Source organism: Diorhabda sublineata, unplaced genomic scaffold (assembly GCF_026230105.1).
Source record: "Diorhabda sublineata isolate icDioSubl1.1 unplaced genomic scaffold, icDioSubl1.1 Dsub_21, whole genome shotgun sequence".
Lineage (NCBI taxonomy): Eukaryota > Metazoa > Arthropoda > Insecta > Coleoptera > Chrysomelidae > Diorhabda > Diorhabda sublineata.
In genome coordinates, this window is record NW_026614144.1 from 15,262 (window position 1) to 33,539 (window position 18,278).

The 18,278-nt window shown below is 33.3% G+C and overlaps 1 protein-coding gene across 1 annotated transcript; it reads right to left on the reverse strand.

The window, feature by feature from the left end:
- Window positions 1-14,946: 14,946 nt before the first annotated feature.
- On the reverse strand, window positions 14,947-17,041 carry LOC130452144 (uncharacterized). The gene is made up of 4 exons (XM_056791459.1): window positions 16,854-17,041; window positions 16,701-16,802; window positions 16,545-16,625; window positions 14,947-16,491 (listed from the first exon to the last, which is right to left on the reverse strand). Exons 1-4 carry the CDS (start codon window positions 16,937-16,939, stop codon window positions 16,332-16,334), a joined length of 429 nt encoding a protein of 142 aa, XP_056647437.1. The 5' UTR covers window positions 16,940-17,041; the 3' UTR covers window positions 14,947-16,331.
- Window positions 17,042-18,278: the final 1,237 nt, after the last annotated feature.

Consider the following 18,278-nt stretch of genomic DNA (forward strand, 5'->3'; position numbering starts at 1 on the left):
TCACGCTTAGATATAAATAGGCGTGTGGGTAAAGTGATTGAAGAACACGGTCATTTTCCAACCAAGGCATTTGACAGGTTGAAGCATATTAAACTTATTGAAGAACTTTAGAATATCAATCTCGAAGCAAAGGATGTAACGTTAATAAAAAAGATATATTGGAATCAGACGGCGGTAGTAAAGATAAATAACTTATTAACAGACGAAATACCAGTGTGAGACAGGGATGTGTGCTGTCGCCAGTTCAGTTTAACTTATATTCTCAAGTTATATTTAAAAGGGCACTATGGGGAAGAGCATAGGGAATGAAGATAGGCGAAGAAGTAATAAATATAATTCGCTTTGCCGATGATACGGTGTTACTGACAGAATCAATTGATGACTTGCAATCCTTGCTTGAATGTGTGAACAGGGAGAGTGAAAAAATGGGACTCTCAATGAATACAAACAAGACAAAGTTCATGGTTATATCTAAAAACATAATCAACAATTGCCAACTACATCTTGATGAAAGACCAATTGAGAGGGGGGTCCCAAATTACATCTGACTTAAATATGGACGAAGAAATCAAAAGTAAAATCGAAATGGCAAGAAAGGCATTTACCAAGTATAAAGCCCTGCTATGCAATAGAAATCTATCTCTAAACCAAAGATTAAGATTTGTACACTGCTACGTACGGGCCGTATTTTTATATGGAGTTGAAACTTGGACGCTGAAAGCTCAGATAACAAAAAAGCTTAAAGCATTTGAATTCTGGCTCTATCGTGAAATTCTAAAGATCCCATGGACTGCAAGAACAACAAATGCAGAAGTGCTAACCACAATAGGCAGAGAACTATCACTGATAAGGACCATAAAACAAAGAAAAACAGCGTACTTAGGTCACATACTGAGAGGAGACAAGTATACTCTTTTGCAAACAATTATGCAAGGCAGGGTAGATGGTAGACGGGGTGTCGGGAGAAAGAAGAAGTCGTGGCTAAGGAATGTGAGAGACTGGACGAATATGAGTGTGCCAGATTTGTTTCACACAGCAAAAGATAGAGAAGCATTTAAAGTAGTGGTGGCCAACCTTAGAAGAAAGCATGAAAAGAAAAAAGAAGAAGATAATAAAAAGTACGAAACAATGAATATCAAACTTGCTTATTTTTTTAAATAAACGTAATTCATCTGGATTTGTTTCTATGAAATTATTTATTTCTTGCTACGAAATATCAACATTATGCTCAATAGATAATTTAGTGTACAAAATTGAGTACTGTGTCCACAAAGTCGGACTTTACATTTTTAATGAAAATTCATTCATATAGGTCAGAAGTACATTCTCAGAAAACGAACTTTTTATTTGTTTCCTTTGTCTCCATTTGATAAATTGATCATGAGCACATTGATACCTTACTCTAGATTTCGCAAGCAAAAATTTGAGAGAAGTTTTTTTAGCATCTTCTATCATTTCTGGAGGCATACTTCCAAAATCACTAGAATCTATTTTTGCCAGCACGATACTATCCGATTACCCAATAATAGTGATAACACTCAATTTTAACGTTCAAATTATCTTACAGACACTAATATGTATCTGAATCCAAATCACAACAAACTTGTAAACACTAATATAACCTAAGAATCATATTGTCTACTTCTTAGTCTTTTAAATTTGGCCTTTTGCCTTTCGGCACCTAGCCAGATTCATATTGTATTCGCGAATTCCCTCTATAGTTCGAGACCATATATAACATAAGAAAAAGAAGCATTTCAATACATTTATGTTTTGTTATTTTTTAATACATGTGTGAAATAAGCTACTTTCTTATGTAAAAATGAGAGTGCAATTTATCATTTTCATAAGTGGTCGTAGGATAAAATATTTTACAGCAAAAAACTTTTTATATATTTACGAAACAAATTTCACTCATACGTGTACTATGTCACGTCAAAACAATTAAAAAGTATGTTCAGTTGAACATTTAATAGTTTCATGAATAGATAAAAACGAATAATTTTTAATTCTTAAAAGAGAACAGTAGTTAGTAAGTTATACATTCAACTGCGGTAACACATTGAATATGATTATCAACAATAACTATGGAAAAATTATGATGAAAGATACATTTTTATTGAGAAATATTTACAAAGTTGGTAACATTCTTGGCTTATATCCTTCTAAAACTGGCAATATATTCATACAATCAATAATACTGATATGCTCGAATATATTTACTGGAACTTCAGTTTATGATTTCATAATGCAGGACATAACCACATCAGAAAACTATCAGATTTTTGAATGGTTTCACGCAGGTTTATACTCTTTCATGAATATCGGTTTATTCTCATCATTAATTCTTACCATAGAAAATTGGAAGGAATACTTCCAACATTTTTCAAGCTTAAACAGAAACTTGGGGAGTTGTTACATTTCGAGATATACTATAATATTTAGGAGTCTTTTGTGGGCCTTATTTTTGCTTATTGGACTTGGAACTTATATTCCTCTTTTTGGAAAAGCTTCCATAAGTGCATTGTTCATATGGATGAGTATGTATGTTGTTATGGTGATAAATACTTCTTTTGTATTAGAAAGTTCAACAATTGTGAGACATAGACTGATGGAATGTTGTGGAAATCTACAGATTGTTTATAGACAAAGAAATGACTTTCTTGGGGATAAAAAAAAGTTTGAACGCATTTACAGAGATATTTACCTTATCGTTGAAACTCTGAATCACACTTTTGGATTTCATATTTTGTTGATATTAATATATGATTTTATCGAGACGCTTGCTGTTATAAATTATAATTTAGAACATCCTACAAATATATCAAGATCATGGGATTACCTGTATTTATGCATAGTTTTTGTAAGTATGAAAAACCGCCTAATTTTACGGATGACAATAATAAAATTTGATAAAATACAAATATGGAAAGTAAAGCTTAGGATAAAGATCTAGATTTAAAGGATTTCCATAACTGAAATGAATACGCACCTGATATCAGTTCTATGGCGACGTAATCATATATTAACTGGTAATAATAAAGTCATAGTTCCAGAAACGACTGTGGACTTGGTCATCACGTGCTGATCATTTAGTTAGCATAATGGTCACCTTCTTATTTTTCGGTTACAACTCATATTAGATGAAAGTTGATCAAAATTGTCCACCTCTCCTTTGGTTTGACAATAATCATTGGTTTACGATTTTCTTCGGAAATATCCGCCCCCTCATGCAGTGTGGGGAGCAATAATACAGTTTTATGTTCTCTTGACTTGTACAAGACCAATGTTTTATTTTGGTCAAAACAAAACATTCAAGATTTAGTATTTCTGCCTTTCATTTGTTATAACTCTGGAGGTATCTCTCTCTTCTTTTTTCTTACTGTTCCTAAGATCGTAAGTTTATATGGCTTCTGACTTCTTTACTGCCTGTCAAAAAATGATTGATCTTTCTAATAGTTATTCTGTTATTACTTGAAGGTAACTTGGCCGACTATTTATGGCTGCCTTCTTCCTAGAGTTTAGATGAATTTGACGAAATTATGCTCGCCATTTTACGAGGAATTTTAGATAATCATCTTCTACCGAACCTCACCTCAGCAGTATCTTTGACAGAATTTGGAATTCCCTGTGTAAATTATGGCACGACTTCTAAATTATCTTCTTCCCAATCACCTCCGCTATTACCATCTGGTTTTGAAATATTTTTTCCCTCATTAATGATTCGTTAAACTTCTCTTTGCCACTGAAGTTCCAACAAAGTCATGATAAGAAGTGATACATTTTTACAAATAAATCTACTACCTACTGTTGACAGTGTGGAATATGTCTGGAACTATTGTTCCTCTCGTATACACGTTAACACTATTCCGTCGTAAAATACGTTCACGTATAGATCAGGATCAGAACTGGTCAGGAAGGTACTGAGAACTTCGGAACGGCTAGTTCGTCGATAGGACCTAAAATTATTAAATATGACCGACCACGGTAAGTTTCGCGAACGAATAGTATTCTAGGGTTAAAAGAAATGAAATTACGAGCATTGACATTTGCACAGATAATGCTCCTGCTATGACCGGAGCTATGAAAGGATATGCGGCAAATAGAGGAGAACATAATACAAATATATATATGTTACTCATAGGTTTTTGCATCGGGAATCATTTATTAAATAATAATTAACATTAGAATCCAAAGCAATGCTGGAATAGTATTTTAAAATAATAATGATATCGCTGATCTGTTAAATGACAAAATATGGTTTGCCAAGCTAGCTCACTAATTTGTTATTGCTCACTGAAATGTTATTTTTGATAACATAAATATAAGTATGCAATGACCAAAAGAGAAAATTTCTGCCTCTATGTATAAATTATAATGATTTCAAAAAAATTACTTTATTAAAGAATAAAGCACAAGAAGGTAGTTTAGAAAAGTTTGAATTAGTCCAAATGTTGATCATTCAAGAATATTGAAGCAATGGATTAGTGTCATGGTATATGACCTTGAAAGAAGGGGAAGAATTAGTTTTGGTGTGTAATAACCGAGATTTAATTCCAAAACATTCAAAATAATCAATTAATTTTCTCTGGATTAATTTTAGCTTGAATTACTTGACAATATCTAAAAAAGGTTTCTACAATTTTCTACATGTTATTTGTGCTAGTTCGGATTTTCTTACTTTGACAAATATATGAACGAAAAAAGATCCAGACTTTAAAATTTAGATCATGAAATGAAGGTAGCCTGTAGCCTTATCGTTTTTATGCCTAAATATGAATGAAATTATCAGAAAACACCGACTTCATATCAAAATTTCTTAACTTTGTAATGCTATTTTACTTTATATTCTTTTAAAAATTATCATCGCTATTTTTACAAAGCATATCGTATAATAGGAATAACAATTAATTAACTTTGTTTTTTAATCTGCCTAGTTGTTAGTGTGCGCCAAGTTTTTAGTTATTAAAAGTGCTCGAGGATGAAAAAAGGTTCAGAATTACTTATCTAGACTCTATACAAATTCCAAATTAAATGATATATATTATAATAGTGATATATAGATCTCGTATCATACCAGAAGCGTGTTAAGAGTCATCAGAAATTGAAGCTCTTGATCCTTCTCCCGGTTCAATCGGTGATAAAGTTCTTAAACGCACAGAGAATTTTGTCAATCGTCAGCTTTGTCGGGTCTATGAGCCTAATATTATCAATTGGTATGTTGCTGGTATAATGGTTATCAAATTGTCCATAATAAAGAACGCAGTGGGCCAACATCTCTTATCAATGATAATCTTATGAGAATATGTTACTGGAAATGTTAGTTCTTTTTTGATAGAAAAACTTACTTTCTCCATCATTGGTTTCCCAACGTTTTTGTTTCGTAGACAATCAAAATTTGGCTGAAAGTGAAGCTAGGATCTATATATGGAAAGCATTTCTAAAAATTCTATAGAAACAGTTACAGACTCATAATGTAAATAGAGCACAAAACATTAAAATAGCAGACCCATACGACAAATTTTATGAGTGAGTTTGTAACAGTGATCACAATTATTTTGTTTAACTATACAAACTCATCAATAAATTTTATAATGATGTGAAAAGGCATATTTGATTCATTTACCTGTCATATTTGAAGAGAAGAATGTATAAAGAATTCTTTCACATTATCGACTATACCACTCACAATATAAACTGAATTTTTACTACGGATTCTATTTAAAGACACAGGTTTGATACAAACCAAAGAAAATTTTTGAAAAGAGTATTTGATGAAATTAAAAATTGAATGCAAGTAGCGATCAACGAACAATTCTCTAAAACAATTATATTTTTTATTCAGATTTTTATACACAAGTTATTCAGTGCTTTTTCACATCAAACTTCTTCTAGGCTATGTGCGTCATGTTAGCGATTGCAGGGGACAATATCGAGAGAGCAGGATTGAATATTATCAAGAATTGCTACATTCTGCAGACCGAAGTTGAAGAAATATCTAGAAAGGAATCATTACAAGATCTTTCCGTGTTTTTAGAAGACTTGCGACCCGCGCTGACCGTTGGAGGCTTTATTCATCTAAATAGAAATGTCGTTCCTCTATTATTTTCCTGTATTTTATCTTATACTATCATACTAATACAATTTAAATATCAATAATCTTTTAAATAATAGCTTATAGACTGATTTTTCACTGGAATTGTTTCCTTTACTCAGAGTGCTTTAACCGATATATTGTTAGATCAACCGCTTGATTATGAAATAATAAAACTTCTATAGGTGAAATACAGGGTCTTGCATAAAAATTTCCAGGATTTTAAATCTATATGTAAGTCGTGCTATACTGGAATCTTTATTTTAATAAAAAAGCCACAAGGTATGTCATATTTCTAGTTCGCCATAAAAAATGAGCTCCGCTTCCCGCTTATGAGAAATCTAGCGCTTGTCGACTTTCCGCCAAGTATTTTGAAACTTTTCAGGGAACAAAGTTAGACAAGTACTTTGTAACAGAACAATTCTATTCTCGCCGCTACTGCTGAAAGCAGAATATCATAACGTGAATTAATGGTAACATACAAGTAGTTCTCTCAGATAATCTATAATATGTTTTATTAGTAATTTCTAAGTTTTGAATGATCGTTCAGTTCGTTGTTAAGTAACATAAAAGAGCGTATAGAAGTTTTTTTCCTGTTACTTGACAACACGAGCTGTATTACAGATTATCTAAGAGAACTACTTGTATGCAACTATTGTTACACGTTATGATATTCTGCATTGGCAGCGAGAATAGAATTGTTCTGATACAAATTTATGTAAATTAGCAATGATCGTACAAATGATAAGTTTCTTGACATGACCCCAAAAAGCGTGGGCGGTGGGCTCGTTCGGCCCATATAAGTCTGGACGACCAGACGAGATCCTGCCGATCATGTTGCAGAAGGCTTTGGGTGAGATAATGGAATTTCTTATTGAGATCTTCTCAGATTGCCTACAGCTCGGACATGTTCCGAGAAGGTGGGGGGAAGTAAAGGTTGTCTTCATACCCAAATCGGGTAAACCAAGCAACACCAAACCAAAGGACTACAGACGCATAAGCCTATCATCGTTCCTGCAAAAGACACTAGAAAGACTAATGGATCAAGTGTCAAAGAAGATACAAAAATAGAAAAGCTGTGCATAACTCAACACCCGACATGGAGGGAGAATTCAACAACGTCAAAACGGAATCAATCAGGAGAGCTCTGGAGAATGACAAGGTTGACGATACCATCTCAAACTGGCTGGTATGCATGCTGGAGAGCAGGTAGATCAGTTCGGAAATGGGAGAAATCATAACCAAAAAGAGGACTACCAGAGGCGCACCACAGGGTGGTGTAATATCCCTATTATTGTGGTTAATAGTAATTGAGGAAATCCTGAGAAAACTCAGGAGTAAATAGAATAGCATATGCCGATGATGTCGTGTTACTCGTCACGGGCAAGCACCCACAGACGCTAAGCGATTTGATGGAGGCATCTCTCAAGGAAATCATCAATTGGGCAGAATACAATGGACTTGGGGTCAACCCCGAAAAGAAATACAAGATACCTAATTTTCGGCTACCAAAATTGAAGGGGCAAACTCTGACCCACTCGAAGGCGACAGATCTGGGATTAATCCTAGACTCAAACAGAAGAGACCTAAAAATTTGGAAGAATAAATATATATACATATATAAGGCTCGATTTGAAAGCTTCACAAAACCAGCACAAAAAAAATACGTTCGCGGTAAATGTCATTATATTTTAATTTGATATATTATCACACTAGTTATGCACTCAATTATAAATAAACAATATTAGTGTGGTTAGATTCTAAATCGAAGTGCCTGCACTTCTTAAAGAGTGTCTGACGTAGCTTCTATACCTTTCTGCGGGCGTTATACATGCCCCAAGCTTCTCTTAGTGTGAGGTGGACTCGGCAGTCTAGCCTAATTCTCTACCTCTCTCCCCTCCGTTATTGACAAATAGACTTGCCTGTCCGCCCTACTATGAGTCTCATGAGTTAAGCGCTCAGTCAGTAGTAGTCTAGTCTTTACAATGTGATCGTGCGCGCTTGCACACACAATCTACTCTCATTTACCTCTTTTTAAGTTATTTATGTTAGTTTTGTTTCAGTGTTTGGAGAAGTTGATTAATCTATGTGAGAGTGAATGTTGTGAGATGAAATGAATAAAAAGACAAAGACTTAAACGGACCACTAGTTTTAACTGACCACGAATTGTGCGAATCCGAGTAAAACGTCCGCCCCAGGTGAGCTGTTGTCGTGTGATTTATGCGGACCATTCGATCCAAATTTCAGTGATCTTCGCTACTTGATCGTGATCATTTTTCAAAATATCATTATCACTTTATTGCAAGGGAAAATCTGCCGTCAAAGAGGCGTTACGTGAAGTAGTAGCAAAAGTTCTTACACTTGAGCATCATGTTAAGGAGTTTCTAAGTTATAATAATGGTGAACTTGACAACTTTGAACCTTGAGAAATTCTGTAAGGATATGGCGTTACACAACATTTGACGGCACCCCATACGCCGGAACAAAATGACCTGATAAAGCGTGAAAATAGAACTATCGTAAAAATGACACGAACCTTTAAGTATGCAAATCCTGACGTAAAATTTCCCTCCGCACATAGATCGTTTCTCAGGATTTAGGCGGCCAAAATTATTTTATGTGATATTTATATTACAAAATTTGTTGGTGCACGGTGGTTAGGCGCACCTACTTGTGATTTTTTATCAAAAAATATTATATTGAAAATACATATGACATACTCACGGCTTTCCCCAAGGAGGGACAGCTGTCTACGTTATAGTAATACTTTCAGGTATGTATTATTAAATAAAACAAAGTTTATTTTGTTCTAATAAGTAAGTAAATATATTATATTATTAAAAGGTACTTACATTCGTTATAAAATATTAAAGTTACATAAGCTAAATAGATAATCACTAAAAATAATCAATCATACATTAGAGACCTATTCATCTATATTTAAATTTTCGCCGCTTTCATCAATTTCCATTGGTCGGTTTGGCTCAGGAGGAATTCATCTTCCGAAAGTTGCCCTATCGGTAACAACGAATTTTCTATTATTGAGGCTCCATGAATTAAGACCTTATGCATCGTTGGACTCATAGGATGCCAGCCATATAACTTAACAAATAGTTTCGCAGTTCCCATGGCGTATTCATCATATTTTGCTACGTCAATCTTATGGCCGCTTGATATGGCTTCTAATATCTAATATCTTAGTTTTTTTTTAATCTAATAATCAAGACATAACTTATCCCAGTGATTTCTGCAGCCAATTCAGGGTAGCAGTACATGGAATATCGACGAGATAGCAAACAAGAGTTGCTATTTTTGACTTCCGTGATGTTAGAACTTCAATGACGATATGTAATTATATTTTGCATATAGGAATGAGAGGGGGCCATCTTTGATAGGAGTTTTAAAGAAATTAACTGGATCAATAATTAAAGTTTCGGCTAATAAATTTAAATCTATATGTAATACGTGTCTATGGTACTGTGAAATTTCTTTAGATTTTCCTAATTCTTCGACATAATATACGTTATTCGGAATATTCCGGATCTTGAGAGGATGTTCCTGGAATAGGATTATCCTGCAAAGAAGTTGTGACATGTATCTTTTTGTCAGTCAATTGTCGTATTTTTTTAACAAACTTCAGGTGGGTACTGTTGTATTTTTGGTTTCCGGTTTTTCCAATGATTTTGGTTTTTTCTTATTTCTTTGAGTGTATAGTTGTATTAGGAGATTGTAATTTTGCGCAGTCTTTTTTCTTAGATACATAGAAGGTTTCAGAAAGGTTTATCTCTAGTATACTTTCGGAGTTTTTTTTGTTCATTCAAAATTTGTTCTCTTTTTTCTATTTCTTCGGCGTATGGACCATATAATATTGAAAAGGGTAATTTTTGGCAGAATGGATAGATTGATTATAAATCAATACAGCATTTTCCTTGGGGTAGTTATGATGTAAAAAATAGTGTTGTAGTTTGCTTAATATTGATATTGCTGTTTTATCAGGAATTTTATAGCATTGTCCATACTTTGAGATTGACTCTAGATTTATCAAAATGTAGGTTTCTTTTACAGTGGAACAAATCTATATGTAGAATGTTAGAAAGCTTATATGGGTGTCTTTCGTATTTATTTTTTAAGCACATTTCGCATTTATTAATGAAATTAGAGATAGTTGTTTGCATAGAGATTTACGACATCAATGAAATTGATGTCGTAGATCGATATTTCTTTACGCATTCTATTTGTTTCTGTTCATCTTCAATGTCTTGTAATATTGACGTACAAAAAATAGCTTTAATTGTTGAATTAAAATTTTTCCGAAAGTAGTTAGAAAGTCTAAATTCGTGATTTATTTTTCTTGTAAATTTCTAATTTGGTCGTAAAATTTCTTTAAAAACATTTACTATTTCAGATTGAAAAATTCTGAGTTATATTTATTGTGTATATATGTTTATTAAATATTTTTTTTAATTATATCATGATTTTGCGATTCAGTTATGAAAATTATTCGATTTCTCCATAACTTAATAGGTACTTCGGAAATTAAGATTCCTGTGATAGGTTTTTCTGTTGAAGTACGTTGTGTATTGTCAGAAGATTGGTGCTTATCAAATTCATCTAAAAATTCGTCAATGTCAGAAATATCGTCTGAAGGTTCAGCACAGTTTGAGCGTAAGTGCAATTATATGTACTCTAGAACGAGAATCGGCTACTTGATTTTCTTTTCCTACTTCATATTTTACTTCGAAATTATAATCTTTTAATTTGAGGCCCCAACGTTTTAATCTAGAAGTGGAGTCTTTGATTTTATAGATCCAGATAGAGAGCTATGATCTGTTTTCAACTTTTTTGACCATAGATACGGACAGAAATGCTTACAAGAATCTACGATTGCAAGGAGTTCCTTCTCTATGGTGGAGTAGTTTTGTTCTGCTGAGCTTAGAGTTCTGGAATAATATGTGATAGAGTGATTGTCTTGTGAAAGTACAGATCCGATGGCTATATTTGAGTTGTCTGTAGTTAGAGCAAATGATTTTGAAAAATCGGGATACTGGAATACAGGAGCGTTAATTAATAATTGTTTGCAATTTTCAAAATAATCCAAATAGTTAGGATTAGTGGGGTCTATTATTGCTCCGTTTCGAGTGTATCAGGGGATGTGATTTTAGCGAAGTTTGGTGTGAATCTCCGATAATATCCTAATAATCTTAGGAATGATTTAATGTCTTTAACAGTAAAGTTTGGTTTGATACCATCGACGGTTACTAAATGTCCAAGGAAAGCAACCTCTTTCTTAAAAAATTCGGATTTGTCCAATTGAATTTTTAAATTATTTTTCCTAATAGGAAGGGTCTCAAAATATTGTCCACTAACCTTTCTAATGTCGCTGTTTTTCAGTCCTGTTGGAAGTTTCGTATATTCGAAATGACCATGTGGTACAATAAAAGTTGTTTTTCCAATAAAATTGGATTGAGTTCGATTTGATGGAATCAAAGTTTAAGTTTACTTATTGCCGCAGCTACTTGCTCTTTCGTTATTGTTACCGGTTCGTTTATAATGTCGTTTTCTAATTGTTCTTCTGGGGGTTCTTCTTCATTTTCAACTTCGGTGTAAAGATTTTTGAAGTATTTTTCCCATGTTTCGTTCGTGATTGTTTTCAGTTGCATAGTTTCATTAGTGCCCTTTTTCATACCCCTTAATAATTTCCAAATTCGTTTTTGCGCTCCGTATATATCCGCTTCCATTTTGACACTAAATCTCTGCCAGTATTCTTCTTTAATTTTCCGAACTCTGTTATTCACCCTATTTCTTATTTCTATGTATGTGTTTCGGTTCTCTGGTGTCGGATGGTTCTTATACTTTAGATATATTTGTTTTTTCTCCTTTGTAATGTTTTTGACTTCAGTGGTAAACCAGGGTTTATTGTTAGATTTACCATTCTGTGATACCGTGCGGGTTCCCAAGGCCTCTGTAGTACCCTTATATATGTTTTCTTTTAGTTTGAGCCATGCTATATTGGGGGTATCTTGCTGCATTATTGGATTAAGAGTTATATGCTGTTTACAACGGTTTGAGTTGCTTTGTGCTCTCATTGTTGAGTGATTCAACGTTGATTTTTCAATTTTTACAGTTGGTGTTTTCTTTTTTTATTGAGTTGTCAACTTCAGTTTCCCTAGGACAAGCTTGTGGTCTGTCCCGATGTTAGCTGATGTCAAAACTCTTACATCTACGATTTGTTGGGGTAGAAACATTCGGTTAGTGATAATGTAATCGATTATGGATTTGTTGTTTCAGTTATCGTAGAAAGTATATTTGTGCTGTTCTTTGTGGGGGAAAAATATGTTATTAATTCGCAACTCGTTATGTGCACAAAATTCCGTTAACATTTCGCCGTTTCTGTTGATTACGTCTTCGTTATATTTTTGTTTTACCCCGTCTACGACTTCATTACCTACTCTAGCGTTGAGGTCTCCTAATATGATTATATTCTCATTACTTGGTATTTTATCTAGTTGTGATTGAAGACTTTCATAAAAATCTACTGCCGCTTCTTCTGGTTTGCTTATATCAGGTGCGTATACTGATAGGATATGTAGAGGACGGTCGAACGACATTGTTACTATCAGGATTCTATCGCTAACATATTCTACGTTTACCATATTTTCTTCTATGATAAATATGAGATTTGTTAAAATATGTTGCAGCTTCCGGAGAGATTATGATGTTAGATCACTTACAAAAGGAAGATCACTGATTATTTCCTCAGCATGTTCTTCCCTCTGTTCCCAGGTTCGGTGAATTCTCGTCAAACAATTGAAATTGACTAAGAAACGGATGGCTTCAGTACGAGAATCCTGTTCGCAGCGCCAGAAATGTCGTTTGAAATACTTTTCAACACTTTTTAAAAAATGATTTTATTTTTAAAAATACACTTATTACAAACTTTATAGTACTTAAATAGATTTTACTACAACACAACAAAGGTTATAATAAAGATCTTACTATAAAAAAGTCGTGAAAAAACATTTTTCAAACGAAAGATGAGAATTGACGTTTCGACTTTTCTTTAAGTTTTTATCAAAAGACAATATTGACATTAACAATTTGCGTATTTATATTAATCAAGAGACCACCTTCATCATGAATATTGGAATAAGAACGAAACTTTTATCTTTCTTCTAAAAATTATTGAAAAAACTAATTTTAAAAGAAAAGAGATCTAAAATCAGGAACGTTTAGATGCATCTATATACAGGGTGTCGACTGTTACTTTTTTATTTTAAATTGAACATCCTGTATATTGGCACAGTTTTGCAATTTACGTAAAATTTTAGTATACTTTTGTCTAAAAACTTTTTTGGAAAAATGCTTATGCATACTTTTTTCGTGAAAAATTTGACCGTTGCAGACCATTATGAATTATTTTTGGGAGAATGATACCCTTAAAGATATGAAAATGGTTTTTATTCGGTTGTTCAAAGTTTAACTTCATAATTATTAAATTTCTTTATTTTTTTTCAATAGAACCACCCGGTTTTTTCTATTTTTAGGCATTCAGGGGTAAAAAATAAGGCAAATTCATGTACACTTTCCTATATCCAAACCTAACCGTTATACGAATATTAAATGTTTTCCGTAAATTTTTAGAGATGCAGGTGTGGTCTAAATTTTATTTTATTAGTTTACATTTTATATTTTTCATATTGTCTTTGTAGGATTTATGGCCTGGGTTGAAAATTGTTCATGGTAGGCATAGTTAAAGTCAAGGTAGCGTCGAACGCGCAAATCAAGACATACAAAATATGCTGATGGGCTGGATGAAAGATAATAATTGCATTAAATGAACTGAAGTGGAATTAAGAGAAGTTCGTAAGAGGCAATGTTTGGATGTCCATCTTAAGTCGGACTGACCTCTATCAACATTGCTCCTGAAATTTATAAAACTCTAGAAGATGAAGAAAGCTTAGCAAAAGCTTTGGGTGAAGATGAAAATGAAAGCAGATCGACAGACGTTGAAAACTCTCAAGCTGACAACGTCGCTGATACAAACACTCATTGTATTGACTGCAACAAGGTATACTTCGAGGATAGTATTTGTATCACTGCCATTGCATAATTTATGTTCGAAAAAATATAATGGTAAAAACGTATTGTGCACATTATGTTTTTGCAAATTGACTATTGATAGGGAGCGCGAAGATGCCTTTACAAACTTAGAAAAGCAAGCAAAGAAGATGAAATTTTATTCTGATTGTAAAAATAACGAAATGTCTGTAGGTATTACACTAAGAATACCAGTGCCAGATGATGATAGAGGTAAAGGTGATACTCGAAATTTATTGGCAATTGTTTTAGAGAAAACGTCTGATCACTTTTATCGGATAAGTACAAGAAATGGCAGAATTGAAAATTTATTTTCTCGTTCGCAATTCAATGTTTGTCAAGAAAAGTTAATTCGTGTTGACAAAGTTCCGGTCACAGAAACTTCTGTATATTCAGTAGCTACGGCTCAAAGTTCAGGAACGGGTCAGGGTATTCAGAAGTGAAATTCGTGGGCTCAGAACCAGAGGGTTCCAAGCGCCAAATACAAAATTGTTCAGAAAATCGATATTAATGTTTGGCATTCTTTAAAATATGCCAAACAAAGTAATTATTCAATTTTGGAAGTTTTAATTCTTTATTCGGTTATTTGTTGAGTTGCTTGTACTTATACATTTTCATATACACTTGACTGTACTTAGAACCTTATGACAACTTAAATGTAGAGAACCAAAAGGTTCCAAGCGACTGATTAATAATAATGAAGTTACTTTTTCAAGAAATATTTATGAAAATAAACACCTCAGTTAAGAGAAATGCTTTTATTTAAATATGCATAAATACAATTCAAACATTATTTAATTAAACTCGAACAACACAGCTTAAAAAATTTAGTGAAATAAAGAAAATGAAGCTATTTTTTTTAATCTCTGAAATGAGGGCTTTCATATATGTTTTGTCTTCAAGTGGCATCCACTTATAAGCAAACTCGATTGCATCGATTTTTTGGCTTGTAAAACTCTTCGTTTTAAAATTTTTTACTTGCCCGATTTTAAAAGAAGCATCCAGGTTTTGTTCTTCAGGTGTAATTTTGTTACCTTTTCTAGTTTTCTTTTCTTTCTTCACATTCGTTCTCATGAACTGTGAAGAATGGTTTTCTATTTTATAGTGAACCTCAAGTGGATTACCCTGCAAAAACTTTAATTGGCAGACTTTGTTGTATGGCACATTGCCATAATTTGAACAATCTGTACTTTTTTTGTAATCAAAAAAATGTTTGGGCCTCATGTTAATGATGCAAATAGGCTTCTTTCTATCGTTCTTTAGCAAAAGTTTTGTGACTGGAAGTGGGGACCATATATCTTGTACTCGCATAAATTTCTCGCTACGGGAATGAATGTTGTCAACAACCTGTATACAGGAATGCCCGGGTAAAGAATATTTCATTGTAATTTGTTTAATGTGTTGATGCTTCTGTAAGAAATTGGCTACAACTAAGGAAATTAAACTGTTCCTATTTTGAGGAACACAGCTGTCACTCCAGGTTATTATTTCCGTTATGTTGGGATTGTTTGAAACAATTTTTCAAAGAATTTGCATTAATGCTCTTGCCAAGTCATTGCCTGATCTTCAACATGTAGTTTCTGGCCAAACAGCGCAATAACATTGCTTGTCATAGGAATTATATGCAGTTAAGTTATATACATTCATTTTTTGCTTGTAAAAGAGGACAGAAACCTCTAATTTGGTAAATTTATAACATTTTGTAAATCAAAACAGACGACAGCACAGTTCAAATCTGTATTTTTACCATCCTGTTCTCGCTCTGTTCTCATTATATTTACCTTTAAAATGTGCTGCCTATTTGAAAATTCCAGTTCTTCACTCATTCTATTTTCCCGTTGGGCAATTTTATACTCTTCACTTTTTGGTTTGAGAAAATCTAGATTATATTCATAGTTAAAAATGTGTCTGTACAACGAAACACTTTGTGGAGGAAATTGTTTTTCTAAACAAGATTCAACATATAAGTCAACATTTTGTTAATATTTTTTATTTCTTCCCTTTGCTCAGGTGAAAAATTTTTTCTACACTGAAATCTGCAGCTTTCAGGGCAATATTTATTTTCGTCAATCTTTTTTCCAGGTTTTAATTCCCCTTTGGTGTTTATATAGCTTTCCCCCTTTTGATACTTTTCTTTTCTTTAGTTACTTTTCCGAAGTCTAATATTTCTTTTTCGCTTACGAGTCCTGGTCTTCGCCTTCATTGGGGTTTTTTCTTCTGATGATTGAGATGTTTCAGAATCAGTATAATTGACAATACGTTTATCAGCACAATAAGTGTTATTGTCGTCCTGATCAGTTCTACAAAGAAAAAATGTAAAAAATATTCTAGTACTGATTTCAATATTCCATACTTGACTATCGAGCCATGATCCTCTGGTATTGGAACATTCTTATTTACTAAGTTTGAGGCCTCCCCAATCTCCGGAAAAAGTCTGCCATAATTTACAAACATTAAACAAAAGGAAGTTTTTTTTCTAAAATTTTATTTTTGTCAAAAACTATTGTACCTTCTTACTCCTGCTACACCCTTTGCTTTTAGGTGAGAAAGAGATTCTTCATGCTCTGAATATTCGCTCTCCAAGCTGCTGTTGCTTGACTGCAATAAGTTTCTAAAAACATTGAGGTTAAAAATCTGTAAATATACAGATTCATAAACAAACCGTTTTTCAACTTCATAGTCTGGCACATATTCTGATCCAGAGCTTGAAAAGTCTTCAAAAGACCCTTCTTCTGAAGTACATGACATATTATACCGCGTAAAATAGGCACCAACAGGCACAAACTTTGAACTTGACACATAAACGATTACTTGGTTGTCGCTTGGAACCCTATGATTCTTAATAATGACGTTGACTGGCGTTTGGAATTATCTTGACAATTAAATATTGGCGCCATCTTTGAGAATGGGCTCAAAGTTTGTATAGCAAACGATGCAGGTTTCTATGGATCTTATTTTCTTACAAAAAAAAGTAATTTATAATAAATGTCGCTTGGAACCTCTGGTTCTCAACCCACGAATTGTCAAACTAAATGTTCGTCAAACATATGTGCTTGTTTTAAGAATGAAAGATTGTGGAATTCGCGGTGCCATCATAGTACTACCTGCTGTAATAAATAGTTGATCAAAAAGTTAGTGTGACATGTATTGTATTATACAACTTGTAAATAGTATATTATCTTGACGTAATAGTTTGTGGCTGTTTGCAAAGCTTCTTGAACACATGATTTCACGAGCTTCGTATCAAATTCCCATACACATCGATAAATAAACAAAGTAACAAACAAACTTGTTTCTAAAGATACATCTTTAATAAATATGTAATTGTGATGAAAAAATATAAGTCAATGAAATATTGCAAATTGTTTTAACTGCTACACTGAGTGGAAAATAATTCATCGATTTGAATATTTTTTCGACATTGTGATATTTTTCAATTGACAAATCACTTAATTACAACTAACACCATTTCTCAGTTATTGTAATGTATCCCACATTAAATATTAAATTTGTTCCAATAAGCATAGGCAACCCTTATTACTTCTTCTTAATACGATAGTTCGAATATTTAACGCGGGGGTTTAAGAGTTATTTTTTATTATATGCATGTACGGTTTCCTTATTGCAATAGGAGCTCGCCTACTCACTTCTATTCGAATCGTTGAACTGTTAACATCGATTACACTGTTGTCAGATTGAACCCATTGTAATATTAATTTTCGAATTGTTTTTTTTAATTAATAAAGTTTCGCGCACGTGGCACGTGGCACGTGGCTATCGTCGGCATGGCACAAAAAAATCCTTCTACTCCTGCCACATATTCAGCCATTGGTAAGCTAAGAGAGTTTTCGTCCAAAGACTCTGATTGGTCGTTCAGCCATTGGTAAGCTAAGAGAGTTTTCGTCCAAAGACTCTGATTGGTCGATTTTTAGCGCCAGGCTAGAGCAATATTTTATTGCAAACGGCATTACGGATTCAGAAGTAAAACGTGCTCTTCTGCTGAATGCATGCGACGAAGATGCCTACAGATTGATTTATAGCCTGTGCGTTCCAAATAAGTCCGAAACGAAGACCTACAAGGACTTAA

What these genes read in the sequence shown, in the direction of transcription:
- LOC130452144 (XM_056791459.1), bottom strand. Translation starts at nt 16,939, where the DNA reads ATGTCATGTACTTCAGAAGAAGGGTCTTTTGAAGACTTTTCAAGCTCT. An exon ending in GACTATGAAGTTGAAAAACG is followed by an intron (nt 16,803 to 16,853) that starts GTTTGTTTATGA and finishes CAATGTTTTTAG; the next exon opens with AAACTTATTGCAGTCAAGCA. An exon ending in GGTGTAGCAGGAGTAAGAAG is followed by an intron (nt 16,626 to 16,700) that starts GTACAATAGTTT and finishes AAATTATGGCAG; the next exon opens with ACTTTTTCCGGAGATTGGGG.